This window comes from Periplaneta americana, chromosome 8 (assembly GCF_040183065.1).
Source record: "Periplaneta americana isolate PAMFEO1 chromosome 8, P.americana_PAMFEO1_priV1, whole genome shotgun sequence".
Lineage (NCBI taxonomy): Eukaryota > Metazoa > Arthropoda > Insecta > Blattodea > Blattidae > Periplaneta > Periplaneta americana.
Genome location: NC_091124.1, coordinates 113,806,349 through 113,822,327, shown reverse-complemented (window position 1 = coordinate 113,822,327; position 15,979 = coordinate 113,806,349). Strand labels below are relative to the sequence as shown.

General features: G+C 35.5%; 1 protein-coding gene across 5 annotated transcripts in view; it reads left to right on the top strand.

Moving 5' to 3' along the window:
* The window catches only part of LOC138704960 (folylpolyglutamate synthase, mitochondrial-like), a 154,332-nt gene extending 138,838 nt beyond the window's left edge, over window positions 1-15,494 (top strand). For all 5 annotated transcript variants that reach the window (XM_069833433.1, XM_069833437.1, XM_069833434.1 and 2 more), the window contains one exon: window positions 14,357-15,494. In XM_069833433.1, the coding sequence (XP_069689534.1) occupies window positions 14,357-14,766 (410 nt within the window). In that variant the 3' untranslated portion in view covers window positions 14,767-15,494. The remainder of the gene's footprint in view (window positions 1-14,356) is intronic.
* Window positions 15,495-15,979: the final 485 nt, after the last annotated feature.

The following is a 15,979-nucleotide window of genomic DNA, read 5'->3' as shown; positions in this document are numbered from 1 at the left end:
CCAGTGTCCGTCCTCTGCCTTCTTTCTCTCAATTTATATGAGTGGTCGTTCCTTGAAGAGTAATTTGGCGGCTGCAACCTATTTTTTATTTCTCTCCAGGCAGGCTCACCTCTGTATGTTTTGAACAGTGCGCATAATCGAATTCGCGTTCTCCTGTCCGTGAGTGTGTCCCATTTTAATGATGAATTTTTCCGACAACACTTAAGAGCCCGTTTTTGAATCTTTTCCAGTGTCTTAATATGTTCTAATCTGTAAGGATCCCAACACGCAGGACCATATTCCATTACTGGACTAACTAGTGATTTATATGCAATCTCTTTGGATTTATCAGAACTTTTTCTTAGTACCCTCATCACAAAGTGTAACGCTCTCCATGCTTTTCCCGCTGTGTCTGTAACGTGTTCCCCCAGCCGAGATCGCTGCTAAATGTTATTCCGAGGTATTTACATTTGTTAACTTCCGGAATGGTTTCACCCCCTAACGTATACGATGCGACTATTTTATTTCTTTTCCTTGTAAAGCTGATGGCTTTGCTCTTTAGAGAATTTATTTTCATTTTGTTGGCTATTGCCCAATCGTTTATTCTATTGAGGTCATTCTGGAGAAGAGCTTCATGACTTTTTATTTCCCTGTATACCATACAATCATCCGTGAATAAGCGAACCCTAGACAAGATATTAACTGGCAGATCATTTACAAAAGCCAAGAATAGAAGAGGCCCCAAGACACTCCCCTGCGGGACCCCGGAAGTAATTTCAATTGGGTTCGATAATTCCTCCCCTACCCGTACTCTCTGAGTGCAACAAGTTAAAAATTCCTTGATCCACTGGAGCACACTCTGAAGTCAATCCCCGTTGATTGTAGTTTAACCAACAATATATCGTGTGGGACTACATCGAATGCACGTGAAAAGTCAATAATCACTGCATCTACTTGGCTATTGGGATCTATTCCGTCTTCTAAATCCTGACATACCGTTACTAATTGACTCTCACATGAATAGCCCCCCCGAAATCCATGCTAAGAGTTATGTAACCAATTTGAGTCATCCCAATGCTGCCTTAGATAAGCTGAAATCAAGTGTTCCATCTGTTTGCAAACCACAGAGGTAAGGCTGACCGGTCTGTAATTTTTTGTATCTGAGTGAGACCCTGACTTATAAATTGGCACCACTATTGCATCTTTCCAATCTCGCGGGACAGTAGCATTGTTAATTGATATTTCAAATATATGCACTAGATAGGGAATCATGGCTTAGACTAAATCCTCTTATATTTCCCGTGAAATAGCTGTATTCCTCCTGTTGACGGATCAATTTGCTGGACGAGCCAGACCTCTCTTCATTTTGCCCATCAAATATCACTTGAAAATCGATTTTGGGATTTTGTACTTACGACAACATTCATTCAATCCCACTGCTCCGGATCGAAATTCATCCACTGCCTTAAGTAAAGCACTTGGTTTCGATTTTCCGTATTCTCGTTTGGTCGTTATCTATTCTGGAATTTGAAAATATTATGCACCTAACGTTATTTGTTCACATTGCCAAAATCGTACTGGTATGATATGAGCAACCTTTTAAATGTACGATTTAGGAAACTAGCACTCAAAGCAAACTATTGAGATTATAACCTAAACAAAGCTGTTACAGGGACCATTTTTACCGTTTAAATAATGCAAACAATCTAATATACTAGGTGTAATAAAACACATTCATTAAACTAACTCAATGTTTTAATAAAAGCTTACGAAAGAGTAACAAAATCTTATATGAGAAATCAGAACTTACTATTAAACGCGATTTAATACAGCTGTTGTCTTGGGTGAAAGGCGGGAAACTGAACGAGTGGCAGTTTCTATTTGTATTTCATGAAAAATTCCCCAGATGGTCCCTGCATGCAATACTTTCCTCAATATTAATAGTGGTACGATTTCGGCGCCGGTACGATTTAGGCTACTTTCCCCTATATAGTGTAATACATTATATACAACGCAAGGTTTTTAAAATAGAAACTGAGTTTTGGAATTATAGAATCTCCTCGTTTCTAGAATTCGTGTATTTATTTTAATTTTTTAGTAGGTTATTTTACGACACTTTATCAACATCTTAGGTTATTTAGCGTCTGAATGAGATGGAGATAATAATGCCGGTGAAATGAGTCCGGGCTCCAGCACCGAAAGTTACCCAGCATTTGCTCATATAGAGTTGAGGGAAAACCCCAGAAAAACCTGAAACAGGTAACTTGCCCCGACCGGAAATCGAACCCGGACCACCTGGTTTCGCGGCCAGACGCGCTAACCGTTACTCCACAGATGTGGACCGCCTGTATTTATTTTAAAAGTGAAATGTAATTAAACTGCTTCATGTTATAAAGTTTGTAATGCTCTTAAGCAAGAATGTTGTTAATACTCTTCGTATAATTTATCGAAAAAGAGGCAGGAGTGTTTATGTTTACAATACCGGTATCAACCAAATATCTCATACGTTTAAGCAGTATTTCGTTTTATACCATGTATAATATTCCAATGAAAAGTGAAAATCGTATCCGTAGTTATTCTCAGCTTTCTTCTTGCTTTCCATGTTCTACAATGTCACTGCTAACACATACTATTAATATAGTCTATTTAAAATATCGTACGATGAAGTAATACACGATTCTGAAAATCGCCCAAATAATTAACACGTTTTGCGTTATTTTCCAGGAGAGGTAAATACAGCTACAGTATACCACCTATTTGAATTATCTCTTTGCCCTGTCCGAGAATACGAGAGAATGTAATCACTTCTAAACCACACGCCTCTGCAGTCAGGTTCTTTGTTTCTGAAAAACTGACACGCACTGCAACATAAGCTAGTCCTTTAGAAAATACAAAAAATACAATATTCCTCGCTTGTGAGTGTAGGACTATCCTTTTGCGTATAACAGACCAAATACCAGAGCCACTTGCAATCCCTTCAAGAGACATTGTTACAGTAAGTTACACATTACATACGAGAAAACAGTTCACCTCTGAATTTGAAAATAAACAGAATCTATCTTCGTTTACAGAGAGGGACTTCAGAGCAAAATATGTTGTATGTTGTAGATTGAATATCTCTGTTTAGGCTTAAAGCAACAACACGAGACCCAGTTGACATATAATTGTCATTCTTGTACAGTTCAATTCTGAATTCGGAGCTCTGTCGAATGGCACAGCTTAAAATTCATTCCTAGCCATAAGTATTGTGCGTGCAAGAAAGAAACTAATACGTGACGCTTCAGCGAGACTTCACGACGATTTAACTAGGCAACATTGCTTCACTGTTACTGGCTAGTCGAGCTAGACCGGTCTGAAATAGCTCCGCCTTATATGCCTTCTTATTCTGAAACCGCTTTAGTACTCCACCTTCACCATGTTTCACTGTGGAACAAAGATTTTTTTTCCAGTTCAGCATTTTTTTTCTCCACACAAAACTTCTCCCATCAGACTGAAATATATTGAACTTGCTTTTATCAGTGAAAAGCATTCAGTTTCAAAATTCTTGGGGCTGGTTAAGATTTATTTCAGCGAAGTTTAACCTTTTATTCTTATTAACTTTACTGATGTACAGGGCTGGGTATTTATGGAGATCGTGAAAATCACTACATAATAGATATACAATAGATTTTTGCTAATCTTTACAAATTAAGTGATTCTGATTAATAATATGTGGATAACACAATCGCGACAAATCACGGAGTTCTAATAGCGAAATATGAACACATTCACGAATTATTACTATTGCATCGTTTTATAGCGAATTTCATATTCTGAGTTTTTTTTCGGATTTTTTTTTCACTTGAATTTGTTATATATCCAAGTAGGCTAGATTACACAGTATTCTAGGTGTTCTGATTACATTAGTAAACCCAAAAGATGGAGAATTTAACATTTCACTAATGATTTGAAAGTGTTAATTTGAGTGCTGGAAGTTTTTTTAATGAATATGTGTTAAATAAGTCTCAATCCAACAAATATTGTCTATTGACCATACTGCACCTTTACCAGAATTCAACAAACTTTAATGTTAGTTATTTGGAAAGTAATATTCATATTGAATTAATATTCCAATTCCAAAGTAATTGTATTTTCCAAAATTTCCATTAATATTCACCAAGAGTACAAATCAATCTCCAACAATCTCCACTGACTCCAATATTAAAAAACACAAATGATAAAATTAATCTCCATAAATACCTATCTCTGCTGATGTAGTATTTCCTACGGGCTTTTGTACCATGCTATTTGCTACTCCTTAGGTACTGTCACATACCGAGATCACATTGAAGCTCTGCTGCAATTTTTGGTGCACTAATATGTGGATTCTTTTTAATTTTTCGTATGATTGCTCTGCCACTGAATTCCTTTATTTTCCTTGGCCGGCCACTTCTTCTTAAATTTTCGTTTGATTTTCTTTTCCCGTATCTGTCTATGATTCTCTTGATGGTTGACTTACCTCTATGCACAATCGTTGATATTTCATTTAGTGTTTTACATTGATTATGGAGATGAATGATAGTAACCCTTACTTCCTTAGAAGTTTCTTTCCCTTTTCGTCCCATTTGGCGTGATAGCTGTACACTACTTGTGATTCTAGAATCAAACTGACTTGGAACATGCATTATGAACATTTCCTTAGTACCGGTACCATGTGCCTACTGCGTTTCACATGAGTGCTTCTAGTCATCAATGGAGTTGAGTGTGCGATTACTTTTTATGCTGTAATTTTGTTAGGTATTTAATTTATTGAACTGTGACAAAAGCTACACGCAAAATTATGGAAATTTCTTGTATGTATTCGCTATGTGATGCATTCTTATTGTACATGAACAGTTTATTTCATACCAAGAGTTAATAGTACTTCATTTAGGTCTTAATTTATAGTAAGAATATCGTCGTGCAAATACTTTTTACATTCACTGTAGTTACTGAATGTTCCTTAGGCAATAGAGTATAAAGCAGCAGATTAATAAAATAATTAACATAGCATTTTAATACCTCCAGAGCATGCTTGGCATGGAGCAGTGGTTAAGCTACTTAACTTCTGTACAGGCTGCTCGAGTTCGAATCCATGTAGTGAATTTTTTATTTTGTCCTTTCTTTTATTTTTTACAACTCGTTTTGGTGTAATATAGTCAAATAATTTTGCTTATGTTGCTTCATGTTACTTACACATAAATACAAAATTGGTGCAAATTTGTGATTATAACTCTAGGAAATCAGGATATATTTTGTCATCAGAATTATGGATTTTCTTCTTGTTTACAATTACTACGTTTAGGCCCTGATGATCACGGATTTAGGTTAGTATAATAATCATATTCCCTGTAGCACAACTTGCAAATTAATTATTGCCAATTTTATTTAATCATCAACATATTTACTGAAAGTTCCTTAGGCAATAGAGTGTAAAGCAGCAAGAATTAATAAAATAACACAGCATTTTAATATGAAAGACCCTAATTGTCGTCTTTAGTGTTACATCTATCTAGAGTCAAAAGTTTCTATTAACACGAAAAAAGTAAAGCGAAAAGTATTCTACGGATAAAAAAAAAGACGAAAACCTGTTATATTTTCAGTGATGCATTTAAAAGGCAAAAGAAAAGTTTTTAGCTCCACGAAGATTTGAACTTGCAACCTTACAAACAGTTAGCTAACACTCTACCACTATGCTAAGAGTACTACTGCAGTAAAAACGGCATTGTAATGAGCAATGGTCATACTCCACCTGAGAACCTGTTATATAGTATATAGTGTTTGTGTTACAATATTCACTGTTTAAACACTCTGAACGATTTGTATGTTTTAAATCTCGTATATGAATTATTTTAGTGATTAATAGTTGTGTTCCCCATTATAACTATTAGAAGAATATATGCCATCTTTTGAACAAAGCCTGGCTGTCCTGAGCGCTCACGGAAATACCCGATTCGAATTTAGTCTCTCAGACGCCAGCCAGTTTCATTTTGACATAGTGTACATCACTTACCAGATGAATTACTGGGCTTGTAAATGCGAACATGTAACAGGTCTCCTGGGTAAGGAATCCCTTAGCAGCTTCAGAAAAACCTTGTAACCTGATGATGCAACAATATGAAAAACTTACTGGTATTATTCCTGACTTTACAATGCAGACACCTTTTCAGAAGAAATCATTGGGAGAGTTTTGGTGCAGTGTTGAGGAAAAGTACCGGTACCCTGAATTATCTGCGAAAGCTGTTTCGGTTCTTCTTTCATTTATAAGCACTTATATGTTCGAAGAGAGATTTTTCATATGCTACTATGACAAAATAGTACTGCAGTCAACTGCATGCTGAACCAGAGATGAGACTTAGCTATCTTCGATTCATCCAAATATAAAGCAAATACAGCATAAATAACAGTACCATTCATACCATTAAAAGAAAGATATTGAAATTAGTGGTATAAGAAAAAAAACACGTGTTCTCAATAAACTTGTTCATATTATAAATATATATTTTTTGATGTTATGTGCCAGTATTATTATTGTTGTGTGTGCTTCTTATTGTACACAAGTTAAGTTTTACCTTAACTTATGTTGGATGGCTTGTGGAACGGTTGGCTACTGCTTTCGATTCCCAGCAATGACCATGCTCAAATTCATCACAATTTTCTGATACCACCATTATAATATCTTATAATGGAAAAGAAGGTTGACTTTACTCAATGGGCTGATTCTTCTCAGGATATATGAAAACTACTTGGTTCTTGATTTCAGGTAATTTAACATTCAAGACTATTTAAATTAATTTCTAACAAAACTAAACTTGATTTATTTTCTGACTAAAGAGGTTATGTATAACTATGTAGAATAGGTGCTGAATAAGCTAACGCCATTTTGTCAACCTATTTAGCAGATGAGGTGGGCTTTAGGACCTTTTTGTTTACATAAAATTTCAGACGTCATCTTAATCAATCATAGTGCCCTAACATTATAACTAAACCGTGGAACTTAATGTAATTGCATGTTTTTATTGATTTGGCATATTGAAAAAGTAAAAATGGATCTTTGCCGGTCATGGTTTTTACTTTCGAATGAAGCCAATTTATTTTGCATATTTCGAGGGTTTTCCCGTTTAAAGCCATATTTTTATTTTGCATATTTATATGTATATATTAACATCTTTCCTTGTTTTTCCCCGATTTATTATCTAATTTCACAATTTTGCCTGGGATAAAAATAATAATTATTTCCAAGAAATATAAAACAAATGTAGAAGTTATGAAATAACTGCAGCTACAATGAATACTGCCTGATAGTGCTCTCTGATTTCGTAGAATCAAAACCCAGTATATTTAAATTCCTGTGACAATGAAGTTACGTGTTGTTGAGGTCATATGAAATTGCTGTGAATAGTATACTCTGACTTCATAGAACAAAAACTGAATGCATTTAAACACCTGCGACAGTGAAGTCACGTGGATTGTAAATTTTCATTTCACCAAGAGGCACTTTAACCACAGACGAGTTTTACTGCATAACCGAGCGAAGAACCAGCGCATAAACAATCTGCTTAAGAGTTTAACTGGCACCTATCTCATTGTTTTGTCCCTCATGAGGCAACTAAGCCAGAAGATATTGGAGTAGGATGGCGAGTTCCTTTTCCCCCTCCATTGCATTGCTGACCAATTACACATTACACTAATCAGACTTCAGATGTATACAAACAGTTGCTGTTCTTCATCTGACATATCGTCAAGTAAGATGTATTGCCTGATATGTACTGTACATATCAGCCAGAATCTCAATCAGAGAGTACTATCTCATTAAAAGAAAATAAACAAATGTTAACATGATATACTATTTAATCGGTGTGCTAACTGCATAAAGTTTGTAGCCTAATTAAAAGAAAGCATGTCCCACCTACATTATTTAACGTGAAACCTTTAAGTGGGCACCTATTTGGTAAAATCGTCCGTCACCATTATTTTTTCTTGCCTACACGTATCTTGCGTCTTAATGGGGGAGTACCAGTGCAACCTGCAACATATCATTATTGGAAAAATAAATGAAGTTAAAAGTTCTGCACAGAAAGTCAAAGGGAGTTAAAAAGAAATTGGACCGTTAGAATCAAGGAAAATAGACTAGAAGGTAGGGGCCATCAGACCCCTTAGCTCTACCCGTGACGTCATCTGCCGGCAAGGCTGGGCCTTTGAACATGCCTTGTACTATGGAAAGCAATGCACCGAAGATATTTATGACACTCATAAAATGACCATTGTGATCCCAAACAATTTTTCAATTATTGTGGGCTCTTTAGACATTGTTAAGACACTTATTTCTTTACAACTAGAATATGAAAATAATACAGAATGACTCTCTGAGAAGAATATTATGTTATTGTGCTCACATTACATAGTTGGCGATTTTCTTAATTTTCTTCGCTGACGTAGATGGGAGGATAGTATTAAAATGGATTTGAGGGAGGTGGGATATGATGATAGAGACTGGATTAATCTTGCACAGGATAGGGACCAATGGCGGGCTTATGTGAGGGCGGCAATGAACCTTCGGGTTCCTTAAAAGCCATTTGTAAGTAAGTAAGTAAGTTTTACTGGTAGTTGTAGACCATTTACTTTTCTGCCCTTGTCGGCGTTTGTTGAGAGCTTTCATGATGATCGAGTTCTGGACTAACATTCAATAATGAATAGATCTGTAGGCCTACTAGAGATCTTTTAGTTCAGTATATTAGCAAATGTTTGTGCTACGTCTTTGAACATGTTTAATGTAGTCCCATGCTACTCCTCATAACACTTTTCAAATTTGTAAACCACACGAAGCCAGTCAACAGAAGGACGAATATTTCTCCGTGAAACACACTGCAACCAATCGGATTTCTCATTTTCACGGTTTTTTTCTTCATTGTAGAAGAGTTTGTTTGCAGTATACACACGCAGATATTTCTTCTTCAATCGGTACAAAAGATAATCGGCTAACATTTCAATCAATTTATTTTTTTCATAATTATTTACATTAAGGCTTCGATTTGACTGCCATTGCGATATATCACACAAACTTCAGATTCTTCGCCCAGATGTCACATCATTTGAAATATATGTCTGATTTACATTGATTTCTAAGTATTTCCGTAGTTTTTCTGATTTTGAGAACCCATGTCACTGACGAAAGCACATACCGTCATTTCCCATAACTGTGGTCCTAGAACACAACTATGGTCCATTCAAATTTTGTACTCCATAATGTTGTTGATTTTTGTTGTATACTGTAGTTTGAAATGAAGTCACTGCAGCTGTCTACCAACGGTTTACGAGAGTGGACCCGAAAGTAACCGGAACCGAACTGTTGCGCACGTATGCTTTATAGTTACGAGTTGTGCTGTTAGGTAGTGTTAGTTTGGGGTCTTCCGCGACCGTTAGTGAGCTGGCGTCAGTCTGAGTTAAGTAGTTTGTTTGTGGTGCTGTGTTGTTTGCATTTCTGTTTCAACCGTTTGGTGATTAGTGAGATGGCCGACCACAAGGAACAAAGAGTGTTTTCTGTTAGGGAAAACTGCAGCCGAGACTGTTGGGATGATTCGGCAAGCCTTTGATGATGATCTTTGGGGAAATTACAGGTCTATGAGTGGTTTTCCCGTTTCAAATCTGGCAACATATCAACTGAAGACATGCCACGCCCTGGGCATCCTTCGACAGGAAAAAATGACGAAAACATTGCCATAATCAAATGTGTAATTGATGAAGATCGTCGAAAGACCATTGACGAAGTTTCTGAGCAAACGAACCTGTCATGGAGCACGGTCCAGCGAATTTTAACCGAAGATTTGCACATGAGACGGGTGTGTGCCAAATTTTTTCCTCACTTGCTCACAGATGATCAAAGAGAAAACCACGTCAGAGATTGTCGCAACTTGAAGAGTGAAGTGCAGAATGATCCAAATTTTCTTAAAAGAATTGTAACTGGGGATGAGTCTTGGTGCTATGGGTACGATCCAGAATCAAAGTAAGCATCGAGCTAGTGGAAAACTCCAAATTCACCACAACCCAAGAAAGCACGTCAAGTGCGATCCAATGTGAAAACAATGTTGATTTGTTTTTTTTTTATGTGAATGGCATTGTCCACAAAGAGTTCGTTCTGCCAGGACAAACAGTGAACCAACATTTCTATTTGGATGTGTTACGAAGATTAGGAGAGAGTGTGCGACGAAAACAGCCCGAAATGTGGAGAAATGGGAACTGGTTGCTTCACCACGACAAAGCTCCAGCCCACACAGCTCTGACGGCCTGACAGTTTTTGACAAACAACAACATGGTGCTTGTGCCTCATCCACCCTACTCACCTGATCGGACTCCGTGGGACTTTTTTTTGTTTCCACGGATGAAGAAATGTCTGAAAGGAAAGCGATTCAGTGATGTGGATGACGTCAAAGAAAACACGCTAACAACTTTGAACAGTATCCTGCCTCAAGAGTTTCAGCACTGTTTTCAGCAGTGGCAAAAGCTTTGGGACAAGTGCATTAATGCACATGGACAATACTGTGAAGGGGACTAAAGTACTGTGAATGAGAGTTCAATAAAAAAAAAAAAAAAAAAAAAAAAAACCGGTTACTTTTTGCCCCCCCCCCCCTCGTATGTTACTTCTACAATTTTCTTTGAATGGTTGTATGTAGATCATAATTGTGTTCCAGGACCATAGTTATGAGAAATGACGGTACTTTAGAATCAGAGGCTTGTACAGAGATTATTATTTTTTATAATAATGAAGGCGTGATAGTACAATCAAACATATAATTCATTGACTGCCTCCATTTCCCCGTCAAACTACGAACAAGTATGACCTGGCCATAACCTTATTGTATGGCCCATAGAAACAGTTCCTTTGGGTCCATTGCCTGTTTTCATTCTGTCGTAACACAAGAACATATTTTTCTCCATTTTAATTAACCCTGGCGGACAATCAGTTGTCGAAAGACATTTACGTAAAGTACGTGCACTGGGTAAAGGGTAATATACCTTACATATTCTGAACGTTTTTTCGAAGTTTCACAACTACTGAAATATCTTTATTGTCCCAAAATTTAACATGAGCCACGAATTGTGGTTTTACGTTGGCATTTTGAAACAAGTTGTCCATATTTAACAAGAAATTATTTAGATTTTGAAAGTTATTTCTCAAGTTCTGAAATGTTTTGTTCCAACTGCAATATTTTGTCATTTGAATACTTGTACTAGTTATTTTTGCAGTTTATCGTTCATTGCTCGAATTTTAATAACTTTTTTAATCTATCTTTTCTTCGGTATTTTCATTTTCACTATATGAGCCGTTCAGAGCAAAAGTGGTGTAAGTCAAAATTGGATAATAAGGTTCAAAGTAAAAATTCTGTAAAATACAGCGCAAAGTAGCAATTAATATGGCCTTCTTGCTATCCACTGACTACTAATAGTTTAAATAAATTGAATATTAATTGCTACTTTGCGCTGTATTTTACAGAATGTTTACTTTAACCCTCATTACCCATGTTTGACTTACACCACTTCTGCTCTGAACGGCTCATATGTATTTGATGTACCTGGCTTCAAACCTTCACACAAGAATTTTTCCTATTGCTTAAATAAAACCTTGCATCACATCTGTCCTTTCGGATATCACACTGTGTTCGGCCGAATTCTTTAGTTTCAGTTTTTGTGGTAACCTTAATAATTCTGCTTTAAAATCGCGATGATAAATCAGAATTATCGAAATGATCGAACAAATATGCGATATTTCAGGTCTAAAACTATCTGCTGCATTATGCAAATATATCCACCTTTCACGAACAGCTTGTGCCTTTGGATATCGATTGTAAATTACGTTTTACCACCACAATTTTTCCCCTCTGTTTTTACATGTTGCTATTGTACAAGTGCAAGAAATATTTATAAATTAATCCTTTTTACACTCACTAAGAAATACTGTACAACTGCACTACTAACTTGTCAAAGTAAAATTGAAAAGAAATTACTTAAAGTATTGTATCTAGGAAGTAAATCGACTGTAAATTACTTTTTTATCACCACAATTTTTTCCTCTGTTTTACATGTTGCTGATGCACAACTGCAAGGCATTTTTATAAATTAATCCCTTTTGTACTCACTAAGAAACACTGAATTATCAAACAAAAGTACGATTAACAACGGATTTAACAATGGCAGTTAAATCGAAGTCTTAAAGTAAATAATTATGAAAAAAGTGAATTGCTTGAAATGTTGGCTGATTATCTTTTGTACCGATTGAAGAAGAAATATCTGCGTGTGTATACTGCAAACATACTCTTCTATAGTGAAGAAAAAAACTGTGAAAGTAAGAAATCTGATTGGTTGCAGTGTGTTTCACGGAGAAATATTCGTCCTTCTGTTGACTGGCTTCGTGTGGTTTACAAATTTGAAAAGTGTTATGAGGAGTAGCATGGAGCTACATTAAACATGTTCAAAGACGTAGCACAAACATTTGCTAATATAGTGAACGAAAAGATCTCTAGTAGGCCTATAGATCCATTCGTTATTGAATGTTAGTCCAGAACTCAATCATCATGAAAGCTCTCAACAAACGCCGACAAGGACAGAAAAGTAAATGGTCTTCAACTACCCATAAAACAGAGAAGAAAATTAAGAAAATCGCCAACTATGTAATGTGAGCACAATAACATAATATTCTTCTCAGAGAGTCATTCTGTATTATTTTCATATCCTATTTGTAAAGATATAAGTGTTTTAACAATGTCTAAAGAGCCCACAATAATTAAAAAATTGTTTGGGATCACAATGGTCTTTTTATGAATGTCATAAATATCTTAGGTGCATTGCTTTCCATAGTACAAGGCATGTTTAAAGGCCCAGCCTTGCTGGCAGATGACGTCACGAGCAGAGCTAAGGGGTCTGATGGCCCCTACCTTCTATTCTATTTTCCTTGGTTAGAATGGTATGAATTCAAAAACATATGTACAGTTATTAGTAATTACTACATTTAAATGAAAATGATTTAATAAAAATGATGACTTGATTAGAATTATTATTTTATACTAATTTTATATATCATATTAAAAACTAAATAAACCTTAAGAGTATTTTTTTCTGCATATACTTCAATTTAGTGCATATTTTATTAGTTTCTATTGCATAGTTGCATTCATATTTTCTGTTTATGCATTAAAAAAAAAAAGTACTGCGGTCTAGTTATACCTAAATGTATTATTCTGTACAATACAGGAATAAGTCACTTTATTGGAATTTCGCATCAGAAAAGAGTTTCAGCAATACTTGTCTTAATTTAACCAATTAAAATGCATGATTACTTTCACTGGACCAATGTAATTAGTCCAGCTGTGATTTATAGTGCAGGGCTATTTTTATTGTAGGTGATGATAGAAGGTCCATGTATGGCAGGCATCGTGTCAGCTATTCGCATCACTGTCCATACAAAGACGGAGAAGAATTGCTTTGTGCGCAAATTCTTTACAAGCTAGATGCTTTGTATTTTCTGTTTGACATAGCTGCAATACATTCACACTGTTTTAAAACACTTCCTGAATTGTTTCGAAATCAATGCTCAAATGGAAGTTATGCTACAGGGGCACATTATTATTATTATTATCATCATCATCATCATCATCATCATCATCATCATTACACATTTCGTTCTTTTTGCCAGGATGTTGACTTTGTCAATGGTACTCTTTCATAACAGTTCATGATAAATAAAATTTGAAGGGACAATGTGACTGGGCTCTATGAACATTACTGTCACTAGCAAGGGCTCCGTGGTTGAAAAGTTTGAGAACCCTTGTTCTAGGAGTTACAGACGATTGCGAAGTTTTCACTTCACATCTGTTACTTTGGTCTCATGGTTGTCCACTATAGAAGACATCTTTCTTAGTAGGCTACTTCCACAGGGTCTGTAAGACATCCTACAGAGTAGAAGTTGGCATTTATACCTAAGTAGTCAGGTCTTGCTGTATACAAATTTGTCCAAACGAGCTGATAAGAGAGCCTGTTATAGCCACCATTCTCTTTCTTTTTAAGGCTAACTTACTGATTCAGGTGTTTTTATAGTGATACATCCATTGTAAGTGCTAATGACATTAGTATTGTATTCTCAACAGTCTCGAGGGAATATATGTACGTTTAGTTATACAGTGCCTTTCACTGTCGAGTCGCTTGTTGCAGTCGGCCACTGTGCCAGGCGCTCGGTTATCAATGGTTGCTATCGCTGGTGATAACTGAGCTCCCGGCACTGCAGCCAACTCCAATGGGCGACTCGACAGCGAAAGGCACTGTACAATACAACGCAATGTAGTATTCTAATTATATAATTGAATTACAGATCAAGCCAATTACATGACCAGCATCACACAGCAACTAAAACGGTGCAGAAGGAGTCAAGAAGCATGGTGCGAACTTCAGCAAGAAATAATAGAGACTGAAATGAACGCCTTCACTGAACTGTGTTACCCAGTAGGTTTTCCGAACATTTCTAAACGTTTAATCGAATCGTGCAATTCTTCAACAATTGACACACAAGTAAAACTTTTTCCTTGTGTTTCTGATACTTTGGCTTATTTAGAAAAGAAAGCCAAAGCTGAAAACCATGACTATCACATATTTGTTACAGGATCCCTTCACTTAGTAGGAGCAGTATTAAGTATCTTGGACCCTGATCTAACTTTGACTCCTTTCCAATTGTCTGGTGACATGAATGTTTCAAAAACAGCGAGTGTTAAATTATCCAGCTAATGGCAATATGTCACACGAGTGATCTGTTTTAGTGGTGAATGGGAAGGGAGTGCGAAATTTGTTTAAAAATAGTACTTTAGCTCTTTATATATATATATATATATATATATATATATATATATATATATATATATATTCAGAGATAGTAAAATAGTAAATTTAGACAAACAATGGAAAAATAAAATTAAGTCCAACTGAAAAAGAAACTACAAAAATAAGGAATAAAAAACTAATGAAAATAAATATAATGTATAAGTGAATCTATTACGCATTAAATTTTATAAGTCAGACATTTAGTTATCACCTAGTGTTGTAATTTATCTTCATTCATTGTGATAATTTTTTATATGACCTTTAGTATTTACTTTGAGAATTATGTGACGACATTAACACAGATTGTAACTTATTTTAATTTACATTTATTTGGGATACAGTCATCTTGCACGTTAAACACCTGTTTTTAGCAAAATGTTATTGTAATGAATGGATCTTGACACGATGTAACAGCTTTAGGGGAAGATGGGTTGCATTGTAACATGGGGCTCAGTGTAACATTTTGAATTGAGCGCCAATGAGTATGTTTGTAAACCTGTTTGTCCACATGTTCTGGTTGGCAGTCGTTACATTTTCAAAGCATCGTATACTGGATGCACTTCCTGGTGTATTGTTCACATGGTCGAGTACAACGTGTTTTGTGGTGAATAAAGTAAATTTTTATGATTACACTATATCATCAATATCTCGTAAAAGATAAAATTGGTTATGTTAAGTTTACTGCCGTCTTTTTAGCTTATCTTAATACAATGAGAATTAAATTCCCAATTTAATACATTAAAACAATGTATAATAAAATTAACATAACCAATTTCATCATTCAGCTTATCGGCTCCTAAAAACATGACTATTAAATTTATTAAATTCGTAAAATATAGTTGATTTGTTCTAACTCTCTCTCTCTGGATAAAATCGTCATAATACATGAATAATACTGTGTGTTATATCAAAATTGTCTGCCTTTATTTGAGTCCATAATTTCAAAGAAAATGGAAAATTGTACCATGGGGCGCAGTGTAACAAATTAGAATGGGATTCAGTGTAGCATTTTGAGATTCAATCTATGAAAAATTATACATGGGTACTTAACGCTGTTGAATGACATTTTCAATATTTTAGGCATGTATATATGATCATTTTATTTAAAGTTAGGATTTTC